The sequence below is a fragment of the Temnothorax americanus genome, unplaced genomic scaffold (assembly GCF_048541705.1).
Source record: "Temnothorax americanus isolate GAGA-0224 unplaced genomic scaffold, ASM4854170v1 Scaffold11, whole genome shotgun sequence".
NCBI classification, from domain to species: Eukaryota; Metazoa; Arthropoda; class Insecta; order Hymenoptera; family Formicidae; genus Temnothorax; species Temnothorax americanus.
Genome location: NW_027509242.1, coordinates 2639902 through 2655368, shown reverse-complemented (window position 1 = coordinate 2655368; position 15467 = coordinate 2639902). Strand labels below are relative to the sequence as shown.

Here is a 15467-nt window from a genome sequence, read left to right as displayed (position 1 = left end):
GCTGGATTGAATTGAAATTATGGCAAAGATCGATTCGACTTATCTTAATCTTAGTAATTGCTTCTAGAAATATTGCTGTGACCGTATAATATTTTCGTTGTTGCATATTCATAGTTATAGGATATAATTTATATTCATAGAATATCACGCGACACAGTTGAATTTATCGTCGTAGAAACTTCGAGGTTGTCTGCCTGTTCAAAGGAACCAACGTGCTCTTGATGGTTATCTTCAGGCAACCACTCTTTACGTTACACTATGCATTGCATACTCGCGCATTTGCGCTCGTTACATATTATCTGCATGCGAATCGAGACGTGCGATATATCGTTGAACGGGTGAGAAGAAAAGGAAAAAGGGTATGAAATTTCCGCGAACTCTTTGGCACTGGGAATTATTAAACGCCATATAGAAAACGTACGCTGCAGTCGCTATCGGGATGCATGGCACAACCATTTAACGCGGAAAAAAGCAAACCGGTTTGTGATGCGCCTTTTTATCGAAAATCGCATATCGCCGGTATTTATACACCGGTTTCCGTTGGGGATTGATGAACGAACAATTAATACATAATTAGACTCGGATAGACGCCGATACGCAGACCTCGTTTTGTTTGTATAAAACGTGCCGACACACATCGGCGATGAAATCGCGCGCTCGTCCCTCGCTATCAGATAATATATCATGCTCCGCACATTCGTTCCTGGAAATACGACTGCAGGATTGTGGTTTTCGTAAATACAAATATGAACAATACTCGACTTGTGAATAGGCTGGCATAGAAAATGTTTGGCACAAAGACTGATATTCTTTTGTAATTCTAGCCAAAACAGTATGTTTCTCATCGAGGGAAATACATATTGAATGATGACTTTTGATCATTTGAGGTAGTATTATATTTTCTAATTAAGAGAGAGAGAGAGAGAGAGAGATTTCTGTTGTATCAAATATATGTGCATGATTTTGCGCATGGTGTGTCAGGAGAATTTATATTTTTTAACGACACAGAGAAATACGAGGGGTCAAACACTATCTTTCATCGAATCTGACAAGTGTCTTTTTCTCTCCTTACGTATATCTGCATGCTATCTCGTCGGGTTAGTGCATTCCGCCATCGTATGCAAGCTGCGAGTCTCGATTTTTTTCCGGTCGAGAGACCGGATCGTACTTCAAACACGTGCAAACTAACTTATGACCTTTGCATTATCCATCGTTTTGCCGATTTAATCTAACGCGTGAGAAGGGAATCGCTATTGTATCATACTGTATATCGGCGCGAAACGGAGCATCGAATAACGGAATTGGCTCTTTTAACCTAGAAACACACCAATTTTAATTAAACGTAAAATACATGCAGGAAAAAATCGCAATATAAATTTAAAACTTTTAAACATTTCGGAAAATGAGGCCTTCGATTTATGAAGATAAGATCAATTTTTGTAATATCTGTTCCCTAGAGCATACTGCTGGTAAATATATTTTATCCAAAATTGTTTTGGAACAAAGAGAGTTTTAATAAACCACGTAAGAAAACTTTAAGAAAATAGAGTTTCTTCTCAAAATTGAAGAGGCTAATTTCTGTTTCTTCTTATTGCATTTGTTTGACATATTTCCGTGCAGAGTTTTCGATATCTAGGATAAATCAGATATATCGGAAAATTGTCCCATTGAATTTGTCTGCACATACGAAAAGAATTGATATACGCGTCTAACATATGTTAGAATCAATATTCGGGGACGATCACACTGTTATATAAGTATGAGAAATGTATCTTTGAATACGCACGCATGGGTATATCGAGTCGCACTCCAAAGGGCCACTTCCGAATCGTCCACTTGGGATACTTAGCTATCTAATGACGATAATTAGATAATGAGTACCGCGATAATTAAGCAAGAGTAGCGGTACGCTGGCCGAACAAAGCGCGTTTGTCAATTACCGGCTTTGTTCTTCAGCTCCGTTTATTTCTGTGTCCCGACCGACTTGTCACGTCTCGCCAGCTCGCCGTTCAAGTTCTCTGGCTGATGATCGTGAAACGCGGATAAAGGATGATGGCGTTTCCGCGTTATTACCGCGTTATTCTCGTATACACTACTTGCCGCCGTTATCTGCTAATCTACCGTCTTCAGCCTTTTTGCATTCATCGTACAGTCATTATACCGCGAAGCTAGTGTTACGTCGGCAGATATAAATTAATCCGGCAATAGGTATAATAGCGGACGTTCCGAAGTTCCTTGAACTTTTTTCCTAAAAACATTTTCATTTGTTCTTGTTTCAATTACGACGCAGTACAGGCCTTTAGTAAAATTAAATGAAAATATAAAAACCGAATTAACAAATATTTTGTAGAAAATATCGTGAGTCAAGTTCGTAAATATTTATTCGAAACGAGTTCAAGTTATCGTAATACCGTTGTTTCATTATTAACGCATGTTGTAACGTATTTCAAGCGTGCATTGTATCGTTATTATGTGACGCTATTATGTTTCGCTCGCGTCTTGTTTTTATCGTAAAAAGCACACATATAGTATGTTGCTATTTTTGTTAAATGAAATATCGTGTACTTGGTTTAGGTAAAAAAAAAGAACCTTGTCATCACGTGAGCGTATATTCTTGCAATTGCGACATAATTGTGCATACGCCGCGTCACGCTAGCAAGTTATTTACGTAATCGGCGGCGATAGCAAGCAGATATTTTGCGAAACGATCATACCGTAAGTTAACACCGGTGTATTGGTTTCACCTGTGAATATTACGTTTCTTTCGCTTTCGTCTCGCTCTTTCGTCGTGTCACCACGCATCGCGTTCGCGAATAACGAATAATACTCGAATCCTGGCCAGTCGATTGTAAACGCCTTCCGGGAAACGTCGGTGCGACCGCGCCGTTGCGCGGCTAACAACGTTTTATTTGCGCGCAGCCTCGGACCGGAACGTGCCGATGAACGGTGCACTCACTCGGAGTGTCACGCGTTGCATCGGAATTAGATGCACTTGAAGGTGCGCCATGATAATCATTAACTCGCTTTTTCTTTGGCCTTTCGTCCTTTTTTCATTTTCTCTTCTCCTCCGGGCGCGAAGATTTTAAGCATAGAAAGCGAATTATTGTTTCGATTGTTTCATTAATTCCGTAACCGTTGTGAGCTACTAGATCTCTGGGTCAATATACGTGAGAGTTTACATACATGTAATAGACATTTAATAGTCGCACGAGAAGGTAATCGCGTTCGTCAGTTGTTTGTGGATTTATGCAATATTAAACGTATTGATGCCAGATTAATGTGACGAGCGTCTCCCTTCTTCTGGCAAACGGGAGTGTAACGCGGCAAAATGTAGTTCATTTTGGATATTGCCGTTAGTTTCTGGGTTAACGCGCCATTAAATAAATATCACGTCGCCACATTGCAGACTGCGCAATCGGCTGGAGTTATTACAATCGCAAAATTAGGCAAAGGGATTCAGTATGTGCCTCTTTCGTCGATCTTTTACTTTTCCTTTTTTGCGCGATGAAAGTATTCCGTCACTTAATTCTTTTCTGAGCGAAATGGATCTTTTTGTATCTTTTCTTTCGTATTCATATATATATGTTTATCGTTTATCTTTCTTAGATGTACGAGAAGTTTTACTTCAGTTTTTTCCATTTATCTCTATAACGTTACTTTTTAATAAGTAATTCGTCTTTCTTTTGCTAACATCTTTTCTTACTTCTAGTTTAATATGTCATAATATGTTATATTTACAAGATAACCTGCTCTGATATGTATTATACACCCAAATTAATAATGTCTTCGGAAAGCTTCTGCCCTACGACCGTGAATAAACGTATTTCCACTTCGGCCCCTTCGACGTGTGTATCCTTGACGCTTACGTCACGATCCGGAGAGGGGAAATACGGGCGGAAGTGAGCACAACGGTATCACGGGGAAAAAGGGATTCGAAGTTGTGCGCGGTTGTGTATTCTCGTTTTAGACGCTTTGTAAGTTCCCGAACGAATTCGTTACGGTCGTTGCACTTTGCGACTCTACGCCGCGGCCGCCGCGATATATCCTTCGAGAGACAGAGAAAGAGAGAGACGACGTTGACCGCGCGAACGAAGGCTGCGGACCGAGAGATTTTCCGCTCCGATGTTTAGAATATACGCGTATTTAGACTACACTCAGTTCGTTGGTGCACTCGCACGAATCTGGGAGCACTGGCACGTGCTCGTGAGTGTATACACGAGCGGCTGGTGCGCACATGGTCGCGTACGTGCACCACGTACTTGACCGGGTCAAACGTCGACGCGGCAGCCCGCAGCCACGATGGACTAATGGGAAAATTTCGAACGACCACGCAGACACTTATCTAGTTATCTCGAGTCCCCCCGTGCCCTCTCGACGCCTGTATCTCTGTATACATCGGAGCGCGTCTGGAATTGTTCATCGAATATAAAAGATAATGGCATTAAACGAGGCGTCCCACTTGTATTCGATATCTTTTAATGGCAGATTCTTTGATTTAAATTTGACCTTTTTGTAACGAAAACGTCACGATGATTATTATTTGTTGTATAGTTATGTAATAATATATGCGATATGTGTAAGAACTTTTTAGACCGAGATGATAAATTACCGTAGATAGCTATGTTTTAAATAAAAAAAAAATAACTGATTGTGAGAGCTTATCTCGATACTTATTCGATATTTTTTCCCATATATTTTACTTATATTTTATAAAAATAAAAGGTTTCTTTTATCTCAATCTTGTGTTCATGAATTTTTAGCATTTTTTATCTTATTTTTTAATCATACTTTTAAATTTGATTTTATTATTTTGTAAAATATATCTTTTGGACGTGTCGAGAAGATCACAATGAAATTCTTTCAGGCGTTCTTGAAAGAAGAACGGCGCTCAATAAACCAGCATGGAGCCGAAGGAAGGAGTCTTCGGTAGCAATATCTCGAAAACTGATGTACGGCCTAATCGAGACTCATTTAAGGGTGACGTGGAAGAAGCGAATGCAGGAAACGTGCGAGTTCTGTCTGTCGATAAAGTTACTGTTGAAAAAATCGTCCTCGAATCGTCGAACGGATCGCGAGAAGTATTGCTGACGAAGAACGAGATTTCGAGGAAACTGTCTCTGAGTTCGGAAACGACGTCGAATGTTGTCAAATGTGTGAAAGACGAGCGGCAGAAATCGGCGAGTAACGATAGATTTCGAGTCTCGATAGAGGAAGACGCGTTCACGTCAAAGTCAAAAGATACTGGTTTTAAGACCGTCCAATCGAAACTTCCTATTCCGAAGAGCCGGAAGAGCAACGGTATTTCAAGTGTTTCAAGCGAAGAGACTAGGATCAAGCCGATTAAGTTTGCTAAAAGTCCATCGATCAATAGCATCGTGATCGAAAGCTTGAATTCGACGAATGCAATTGTCAAGAAGAATACGGCGCCACCGAAGGTCCCGGAGAGATCTGCAACTAAAAATGAGCACGATTCATCTTTGATAGCGACTTCGGTCTCTTTCACAAAAGCAGAATCTTCAGAAGATTTATCGTCGAAAAGGGAAAAAGTTGTTGACAAGGTAGTGGCTGAGGTTAAGCAAGAGCAAAAACTTTTCGAGACGAAAGACGTTGCGGATGATAAAAAAGGTGACGGCGGTATAAGCTCCGCCGAAATCGATAAACACAATGAGACGTTTGAGGCGACGAACGTGAACTGCAAACGTGAATCAGACGAGATTAAGAAGCAGGACGATGTTGATAGTCGCGGAGTTGACAGAGACGTGCGGGATCGCTTGGAGAAGAGTCAGGCGACTATCGACGATCTTCAAAAGAATCTGAGCACCAAGATTCACGCCAGCACCGCGCAAAGCTACAAAGAGAAGCTGTTGGGCCTTCAGGCGAATTACGCTTTGAAGCCGCCGGTTATTGCGGATTTGAACCGCATCGAGAGATTAAGTCCCGGATTCGACAAGGATTTTCTCGAGAGGCACAATCTGGATAAACGGCTGAAGATCGAGGAGAAGAGGCTGCTGGAAACCGATCTCGATTACACGTCCGACAACGACAGAGCCAGCGAGACCGACGAACGATCGTCGAGTAAGGTCGACGTCAAACGAAAATACAGCGAGAAAGTGACGGAGGTGGAGAAAAGGTGGTCCGGGGAATATCTGGATAATCGCCTGCAACGGAATTCCTCGGAATCTTCGAAGTCGTCTTACGTCGAGGAGTTCGGCAGCGTGTCTTCGCGCGAGAGTATCGTCGAGGATCGCGACGCCCGGTTGCTTTTTGACCGGAAGCATCCGGAAGCGAAGTTCACAGAGAGGCGAACATCGATCGACGAGTCGAAGAGACGAACTTCGGAGGAGATCCTTGAGAACAGTACCGTGAGCACTGTCGACTCCGATTCGTGTGTGGAGGATAGAATCAAGGCAGTCGATGAGGACATCGCCCAGGTGGCGAATCGAGAAGACGAAATACAGACGGATGATAATGACGATATCGATGAATCTGATCGAGCTTACGGCGACGAAGAAGATAAGGATTGCGTTCGAAATAAACAAGTAGAGAGAGATACAAAAAAAATTGTCACAACAACGGCGATAGTTCACGAAGATCTAAGCTTAAGAGAAGAAAATATTAAAAGTGGCGCAATTAACGTTACTAGCGATTCAAATTCGAACGAAGTAAAGAATAATTGTAAAAAGAATATCGAGGAAGCAAAAAATGAGATACTTCTTGCCGATAGAAAGAATCTTTTAACTGAAAAGAAGAACGAAGAAATTTCCAATTCTTTTACAGTTAATTCGAAAGAATTCATTGATCCGACCTTCGTTCGGAATCATAGCGGCAAAGACGGTTACGCAAATCTTATAAAGGAATTCACGATGGAGGCGGGATCGTCTAAGGTGAAGAAGGAAGAAAAGCAGAAGAAGAAGCTCGGCTTTCGGCGTCTATTACCGGCTATTTTCTCCCCGAAGGATTCTCGAAAGGATTACAAGAAGAAGGAGCAGAAGGAGCGAAGGAAATACGAAGAGCGACATTTTACTCGCTATCAGCAAAATGGAAATTACACGAGATCGCCGGACACGATGAACCTGAACGAGGACATCAAGAGAAATGTCAAACTGGACAACAGTCTGAACGGTTCTATCATCGAGGAGAGATTGGACGAGATCAAGCGCGAATTGTTTCCCGAGCAGGGGCCAATTACCAGTACACCCGATCACTTCCTTCAAACGGACGACACGCGACTTCTTCGCGAGAGAACTCGAGGTCAAAGGACGTACACCGCTGACTCCAGTCTCAGCTCGATCGCGCCGGACGAGAAATGGTTGGAGCGAAGCGGACAGTTCGGTATCTCGGCCGATATCGGCCAGAATACCGCTCGATATCGGAAGTACGAGCAGAAGCAGAGACGCGAGGAGCAGGACATCCGGCGATACGGCCATCTGGAGCGCAAGCACAGTCTGCAAGAGCCGAGTCACGGCGCGCGTACTTACATTTTCCAAAGAAATCACGGTGCCTCCGGTCGAATCTCGGCGCCGCCCGGAGAACGGTATTTACGGTCACGAGTTATTCATCCCGTCGACAGGCCGCTACCTGAAATCCCGCAGTCGCGAATCGAGCTGTCGAACTACGAAAATTACCAGGACGGCGTTGATCAGCTGTGCGACAATCTCAATGGGTTTGACGTTGCTGACAACGTGGATTACCGTAGCCAGTCCGGGTTTTACCAGAATGACAGGAGCCTCGAGGTAGGTCTGATCCACAGTCCGCCGCAGTCGGTCGCTGCGCAAGTTAAAATCACTCGACAGCCGATCGTGAATCAAAATCAGAGAGCGCCATTGATTGGGAGAAGCACGAAGTATCCGTCGTCCGGTTCCAGCCAAAAGTCCGGCGATTATGCCGACTCGAGTTGTACACCTAACTCGAGTCAGAAGAGCGAGTTCTCGCCCACCAGCTCGAAGAGCGGCGAGTACTATTTGAACTCGCCTCGTAGCAGCGCTCGAACTTCGCCTGCCGACCGGCCGCTCTTCGAAGATGCGCGTGAAGGGATTTACGAGAACCAAGGTCAAACCACGACTTCCCAGTCTTCCGATAACTACATCGAGGAACACGTTTACGACGAAACTCCGTCGTCACCGTGTCGCGAGGAACATTTTACGAGCACGGAAGCATCGGAATGTATAGCGGAGAATTCGCCGGAGAAGACAGACGATTTGGTCTTCGAACAAAAATGTTTATCGAATCAACGATCGCCCTCGAAGAATTGTTCTTTCCAGTATTGCGAAGATAATGAAAATGCTCGAACGGAGTCGAAACGTGAAGTCGAAAAATCGCATGAAGATTGTTTAAAGAGTTACAAGAACGCTGACACCAATTTGAAGAATGACTCATTAGCGTGCAATCAAGCTGAGAGATTATCCATTCAGAGCGTATCACCATCGAAACCTGGGTCGACAATAGCGATGTTTCCGTCGATGGGATCTCGAGCCCGGAGATCACAGCCCGACGATCAAATCTTGATAGCTTCGCCCAAGCGAGAAGTCATCTGCCAGTCACGAGTTTCTCGGCCATTGAACGAGGCCAGGCTCTGTGACGCGGAATCGCCCGTTCCTATAGCGGATTCGCGCGACGGTATCTCCGGCATTGTTCCAATTGAAGCGCGAAATCAGTACGGCGGCCAGAATTCTTCCCCCACGGGAAGATCTATGAGACAAATGAGTACATTGTCCTCCTTCTCGAAGGGTATCTCGCGTCCCGAGCCGATTTACGGACATCGCGGACAGCCGAGTCCATCTCGCAGTAACGCGGTAACTTTGGAGATGAGAGAAGGCGGACGCGAGAACGATCAATTGCCGCCACCCGATCCGTACGGTTCGACCAAGCCGTGCCGCGACATCGACGAGAGAATAGCTCGGGTTCAAGGTCGGAATTCGACATCGCAAAGTCCACAGTCGTGCGTCTCGGAGACCAAACAAATGCTTAACGAGCCGGCAAGAGGAGTAGCACGGTCCCCGATACGCGAACCGGCTCGAGATATTTGTCAACAACGGCGACTCGATGCCGCTCAGCAGCAGCGAACCCCGTTCACGGCGACCGCGTCGTCGTTGGAGGCTCCTCAGTCGTCGCCGACTGCGAGTCAGGACAAGATGTACATAAGCGCGAGTTCGCTTCAGCGCGAGCCGATTTACGATCAACGCCAACAACGGCAGTATCCACCGCAGCAGCCACCGCGACAAGTTCAAGAGTTGTACGTTCAACGAGTTGCCGACACGACGTGCGGTCAGCAAAGTCATCCGACTTGCGGACTATTATCGCCCTCGAAGCAAGAGACCAGGCAGCATTTGGAGGCATTTTATTGGCAGCAAAAGGCGCTGGAGGCGCATCGGAAGTCGGCCATCCCGTCGGCCACCCCATCGGCGAGCCCCGGTCCGAGGCAAATCGCGCCGAAGATCGATTTGCCAGAAATGAGAGAGGCGGTGTATTGGCAGCAGTTGAAGAGATTGGACGAGGAGCAGCAACGGCGGATCTACGAGCAGAATATGATGGAGGACGGGCTGTGCGAAACGTATCACAAGACGAAAACTGAAAGCCCCGTGATGCCGACCGCCTCACCAAATCAAGCATTCAATTCCAACATGACGGCGCTCGGCCCTGTTATTCGCGGGGACGGATCTTACTGGAGTAACGTGCAGCAACGTCTCAAGATGAGTCCGACCGGAAAACCGCCGTTAATGCAAGCTCAAAAGGGCCAGAATCAACCGGTACTGATAGTTAGGCCGCAGCAAGCGCTGCGGGATCGTCAGGAGATGTCGATAAAGTCTATAAACCCGCGTGATCCCGCGGTATACGACGCGCAGAGATCGAAGAGCGCTTCCCCGCATTTCCACAGAGGCGACATCGAGCGCACCAGTCTTCACGTGACGTGCAGAAAACCTGTCGCGGATAGAAGAACCGGCACGGCATCCCCGGCGAGGAAACCGGAAGTCGGCGGGGTTTACGAGGAAGACGGCAACGACAGTGAGGGCAGACCTCGACCACATCCTATATTTAAGAGAGGAAGCCTGATAGGAGGCGATTCGATAGACCAGTACGGAAGTACTGGTCCGAAGAGAGTCAGTTTCTCTAATCAACCGAACGCCGGGCCGGATTTAGCGGCTGGCAACTGGCCGACCAAACGTGGAACGGCACCCGAGCCGCCCACCAGGCGACACAAAAGCGAGGACAGCGCCTCGGATACCGATTCGGTGTTTTTGCATCAAGATCGACACGACGGAACTCAGGACGCTTCGTACGTCACCCGCAACGCGGGCCCGTCTTCGAGGTGTCGCTCGGACGGCAGCTGCTCGGAGCAGGAGTACGACGCTAACAAACCCCTGCCTCCTCTGCCTAAGGACTCCTTGATAATCACCCGCCGTGGAAACAGTGCCAGGAATTACGCCTGCAACGACGCCCGATGGAACAACGAGGAGCAACGCGGCTGCCGGCGAAAGCGGGGCGGTGAGTCTGATTTATTTTATTTTTACTAAAAATGCTAGATCAATCTACGTTGGACACGCTAAAAATTACGAACGATATTTTAGAAAAGAATTGTTAACATTTTATGCGAATCGCTTTTCTTTCGCGTGAAATATAAATAATGTTGAAGTTTAAAAAAAAATCTAGAACAAAAGCCACAAATAAATTACTCCAATTAAAAGAACAATTTTTAAAGTATCCAGTAACTCGTATTGTGTGAGAACTCAGTCGCGAAGAGAAAGATCGTTTTGCATTTATCGTGTTGCTGAATCGGCGGGAAGTCGCGAGAATAAGCGCTCGGATGCTTTTTCATCAAATAATCCCGGACGAGGGTGCGCTTCGCTCGTAATTCGGTAGACGATATGCACGAACCGCACGACACGACTGCGTATGACCGTGCATTCGAATGAGCCTCTTAAGACGCGGAGACGTGTGCATCGCGTTGGGGCACGTTCGCGTTAACGAGGGGGAGCGAGATAAACGTTGTTCCCCTCACTATACTTTTTCGAATCCGCAAACAGTAGGGCACTAAGACGTGCGCGGGTCTTACGTGGATTTGCCGTTTTCCTGGGACCATGTGGAATCTCTCTTTCGCATATATGTAGATGTACAAGATACCGAATTTTGGTCTCGCGTTTACCTAAATTCCTTCTTCCGCTTGCTTATTCGCCTATTTAGCCAATCTCTCTAAGTCGTTTTTGAAGCTGTAAAAGCAGCGCGCGGTAAACCAAAGATGACATTATCGGCTGGCTGAATTTTAAGATTAACCGCGACTTGCTTTGTCACTTGAAAAGAGAGAGTTCACGAACCTTCGTGACTACGCAAATGCGCTTTTGGTCTCTAACACTTCCTTTATTCGATGAAGTTACAAAGTCGCCCTTCAAAGGCCGCATTTTAATGTATCCTAGTGCTATTACCTTCTAGTTCCTTCTCGTTTCTCGTTTGAAAGCTTATTTACATTTGTTTTTGTTTAAGAACACCGAAAACAATATATTAAATTGATGCTGTTCAAAGAATTTATTGCGTATAATTGTTCTGATCTTTAAATTAAATTTTTCAAAGAGCGCAAAATTGGATATTATAATAAATCTAATGATATATATATCCGTATATATATATATATTTCTTAAAAAATTGTTTGATTTTATTAAAAAGCAATCTAGCTTACTGTCTTGGGGCTAAAATAAAGCAACGTATAAAAATAAGCAGGCTAATATATATAAAGATATATATAAAAACAAAAAGCAATTTAAAAATACAAAAAAGCAGAAGTTATTATTCTGTTGTTACTAAATCGATATATTCTTTTGATATATAGTTTACAGTCTCCTCTTAATTTTCATTTGGAATGAGATGGTGCACGTTAATGTTTGACGTATTTTCAAACATTTAATAGAATATAAGAGCCATATTATCTCAGATTATTAAGTAGGTAGAATGACGGCCCTCCGGGCCGTAAAGATCTTTCCGCACGGCGAACAGAGTAATTAATCGCTCGTTTAGACTGCGGTAAATAAGGTCACTGACATTGCATCTCGGTAAACTGTTCGACCGATGCGTAAGACGTCGCTTCATCAACCAATGCACTTTTGTACTCCCACGCTCTTCCGGTCGTGCGATGCATCGAATCGCCTACACGGAAGAGAGCTTCGCGCAAAGCACGTTGTTGATAATAATGTTGCGTCACACGAGACGTTATACAATTAACGTTGAAATAAATTACAAGTTTATACGCGTTGTGCGCAAACCAGTCATTTTTTTAATTGTAGTTTTCACAGTACTAATTTTTTCGTGTGATTGAGTTGCTTGTATCTATTTAAAACTTGATACATACAAAATGTAATGTAGGTACTACATGTACGGCTAACCTTTTCGTGCCCTCTTAATCGGTTAATTGAATAACCTGTTTGTGAAAAATTGTCTGATCAATTTTAAAATAGCCATTGTTGTCTCTAGAGTACCTTTTACTTTGTAAATGAGGGCACCGAGGAAGAAAAATAGCTGCGTAAGAAAACAAAACGTTGCAAAGTATGAGGCTCAGTCTCTATTTGTTTCAACTTCGACCTCATCTTCACGGTCATTCATGTAAAATCCACGACGTTCCCTTGCTGCATTGCATTAGAATTTTATAGCTCCGAGAGTACACTTACAGAAAGTGTGCGCGGCTCCGAATATGTCACAGAAAATCTTGTTGTCCGACAAAGATGTCCTCTTTGATTCTCGGCAAAGTTTACGAGCTGAATTGCATCGCATTTAGATACTGACTAAACTAGCTTGGCTGTTGAAAATACGTAATATATAATAATAATGCAACGTAGAATAAAATAATAAGTTTCACTTGCATTTGAACATTCACATCTTAAATTGATGTATATACGCGATATATCAAAAGTATAAGCAAGATAAGTTATTGTTACATTTTATTATTTTTTTCTGCTTATTTTTTGAGCTATCATAGCTTATTACTTTTACGCAAAGTATACACGGAAAAAATAATCTATTGACAACATTAGTCTAATTTATGTAGGTACTATACTGAATATTTGTATCGTGTCACGTATTATACACACATTTTTACGATTGTGCTACTTTAGATTGGCGGGAGTGAATATAAAATTTCTGTATTGATATATAAGACTGCTAACTGTATTTCATATAGCTTGAACGAGTTTAATGCCCTTTTCGTCACCATCAAATGATAGGCAAAGATCGAGAATGATGATCGAGTTCTTTTAGCATTTCTTTTCGGTCGAAGGAGCGCGCGTGAGATTTTCTCTTTCCCTTTATTCTCAGTCCGCACCGACGTCGGTTTCGCTGGGTCTCCTCTCCGAGACGAAGCGGTGAAAAATCGGGGATCAAAAGACGACGGGCGAGGACATTATCCTTCCTTTAATGCCACTTGAACGCCGAACTGGCACACAAACGATTCCCGAGAACAAAAGAATTCTTGATGGGGAAATAGAATAGTAGTTTGCCGAATTTCCCCGCGCGCGTTGCACGGCGCAATATCTATGCAGATTAACCGACCCGCAGATGCAGATTTGAATGTTCGATGTTTGGAATTGAGAGTCATGCCAACGCATCCCGGCCTCATAACGAAGGCAAAACAACGATCCGGCTATCTGGAGTAGTGTTATTAGTTTTATCCTCATTAATTACGTCATTATCCAGGCTTGCGATAGATAATTGATCTTCCTGGTTAATCCTTGCGCAATATTTTCTATTAGTCATCGGATGGGCGATATATATGTCGACATATTGTCACGGGACTATATTTGAGAAGTATATATTGACATATAAAATCGACATATTTTGCAAAAGAAGAGACTCGTTTTATTTTAAACTGTTTGATTTTTTCTTGAGTTATTGATATATTTTGCAGACTAACGCGAAAATTCACGTTTGAACTGTGGGAACATTTCAGTGAATTTGACAGTTAGATGTCACTATAAAACCTGATGTAGGTGTAGATATTGATTCAATTAGTACAGATAATAACGAGTACATTTTTTTAAAATAGTTCTTTAAATAATTGTATGCAATATGAATATTTTTGTTGCAATTAAATGTTTAGTATTCATACATGTAAACGATATTGTTAATCAAATAATCACAGTGTAATTTCTTTTTTTTTACGGATGGATGTGTCGATTTGAATAATAGAAAACGTGCGAACTTTATTTGCGAGAAAGGCACTGTTTTATGTAGCACAGTTATTCGTTAGCTATACGTCAGTGCACATTTTTTTATGTAACAGTATATCGTAGAAAAAAGCTTCTCTTGTCCCTAGAAAAAATTTAACATACAAACAAACGTTGCAAACGCACGAGGATAAAAAAATGCAGTCTCATGCAGTTGTCAGCAAAGAAAAATATCACGCGTTCAAATATCTGAAAAGTAACAATAACGATAACAATAAGGATAATATGAAAAAAACACTTCTTTTCAGATAGAAAGTTTAACAATATTTATTCATTCAAGAATTAAAAATTACCGGGGTTCAAGCGCAAAAATGTCTTCTACGAAACTTGTCTTTTGACAGGACACGTTTCTCCCTCTGTTCATCCTTGTTCTATTTTCCCGCGCACCGCTTCATCCCTTGGCGGGATCGCGCTGCAACCGCGAGATCGCCGGTGCACTCCATCCGGCGAGAAATTACGCCCTTTCGCGCCCTTCCACCCTGCATGGTGCGTGTCACTGGCTGCGTACATACATCCGGGGGGTCGCTGGAGATTGTCGAGGGAATGGCCGAATGTTTTCTATCCGGTCAGTACCGTTCGCGAGAGAGAGGATACGAGCCTAGAGGTGGGCGTTCGGGATCGATCTCCGACCCCGACTCCATTCCCGTGACGTCACCCGAAGGGAAGATAGAAGGAGAGAGGAAGACGCCGGGAAGGATCGCAAGTAGGAAGGACGGGGGATGGTATAGCCGGGACTTTCCGGGCGTTCCAGCACTCCCAGCGACGTATCGTTCTCCTCTCTGATGGTGCTGCCACTGCTGTTGCTGCTGCGGCTGCTGCAGGTGCACCGACGTGTGAAACGACGTGTAGCCGGCGCGGTAGTCGTAGTGGTGGTGGTAGTGGTGGTGTGGTGGTGGTGGTGGTGGTTTGTATGTACCTCACCGTTTCCCACATTCGCCCTTCTCGCATGCGGGCGTCTTTTTCGAAAAGTACTGATCGATCGCGACCTTCGTCGCCGAGAGTCGTCGCGGGCGAGAAGTACGCGCCACTCGTCTCGTAGACAAGTCACGGTGACATAGTCTCCGACCGATATATCTGAGGGTGGAAACCGCCGGGTCCCCAAGAGTACAACCCTCGCCGGTGGTAGTGGTGGTGCTAGTGCTGCTGCCGCCGCCGCCGCCGCGCCGCTACGTTCTGCATCCCGTTACCGCGTCCCGTAAAACGACGTGTAGGTGATGGTCGCAGTTGGTCGTGGTGGTGTGTCTCGTCTTTCAAGTTCGTTTCTCT

The 15467-nt window shown here is 44.3% G+C and overlaps 1 protein-coding gene across 2 annotated transcripts in view; it reads left to right on the top strand.

Moving 5' to 3' along the window:
• Positions 1-15467, top strand: part of LOC143908376 (uncharacterized) — a 244935-nt gene that overhangs the window by 53288 nt on the left and 176180 nt on the right. For both annotated transcript variants that reach the window (XM_077426027.1, XM_077426034.1), the window contains exon 3: positions 4865-10482. In XM_077426027.1, coding sequence (XP_077282153.1) covers positions 4902-10482 — 5581 coding nt within the window. In that variant the 5' untranslated portion in view covers positions 4865-4901. The remainder of the gene's footprint in view (positions 1-4864; positions 10483-15467) is intronic.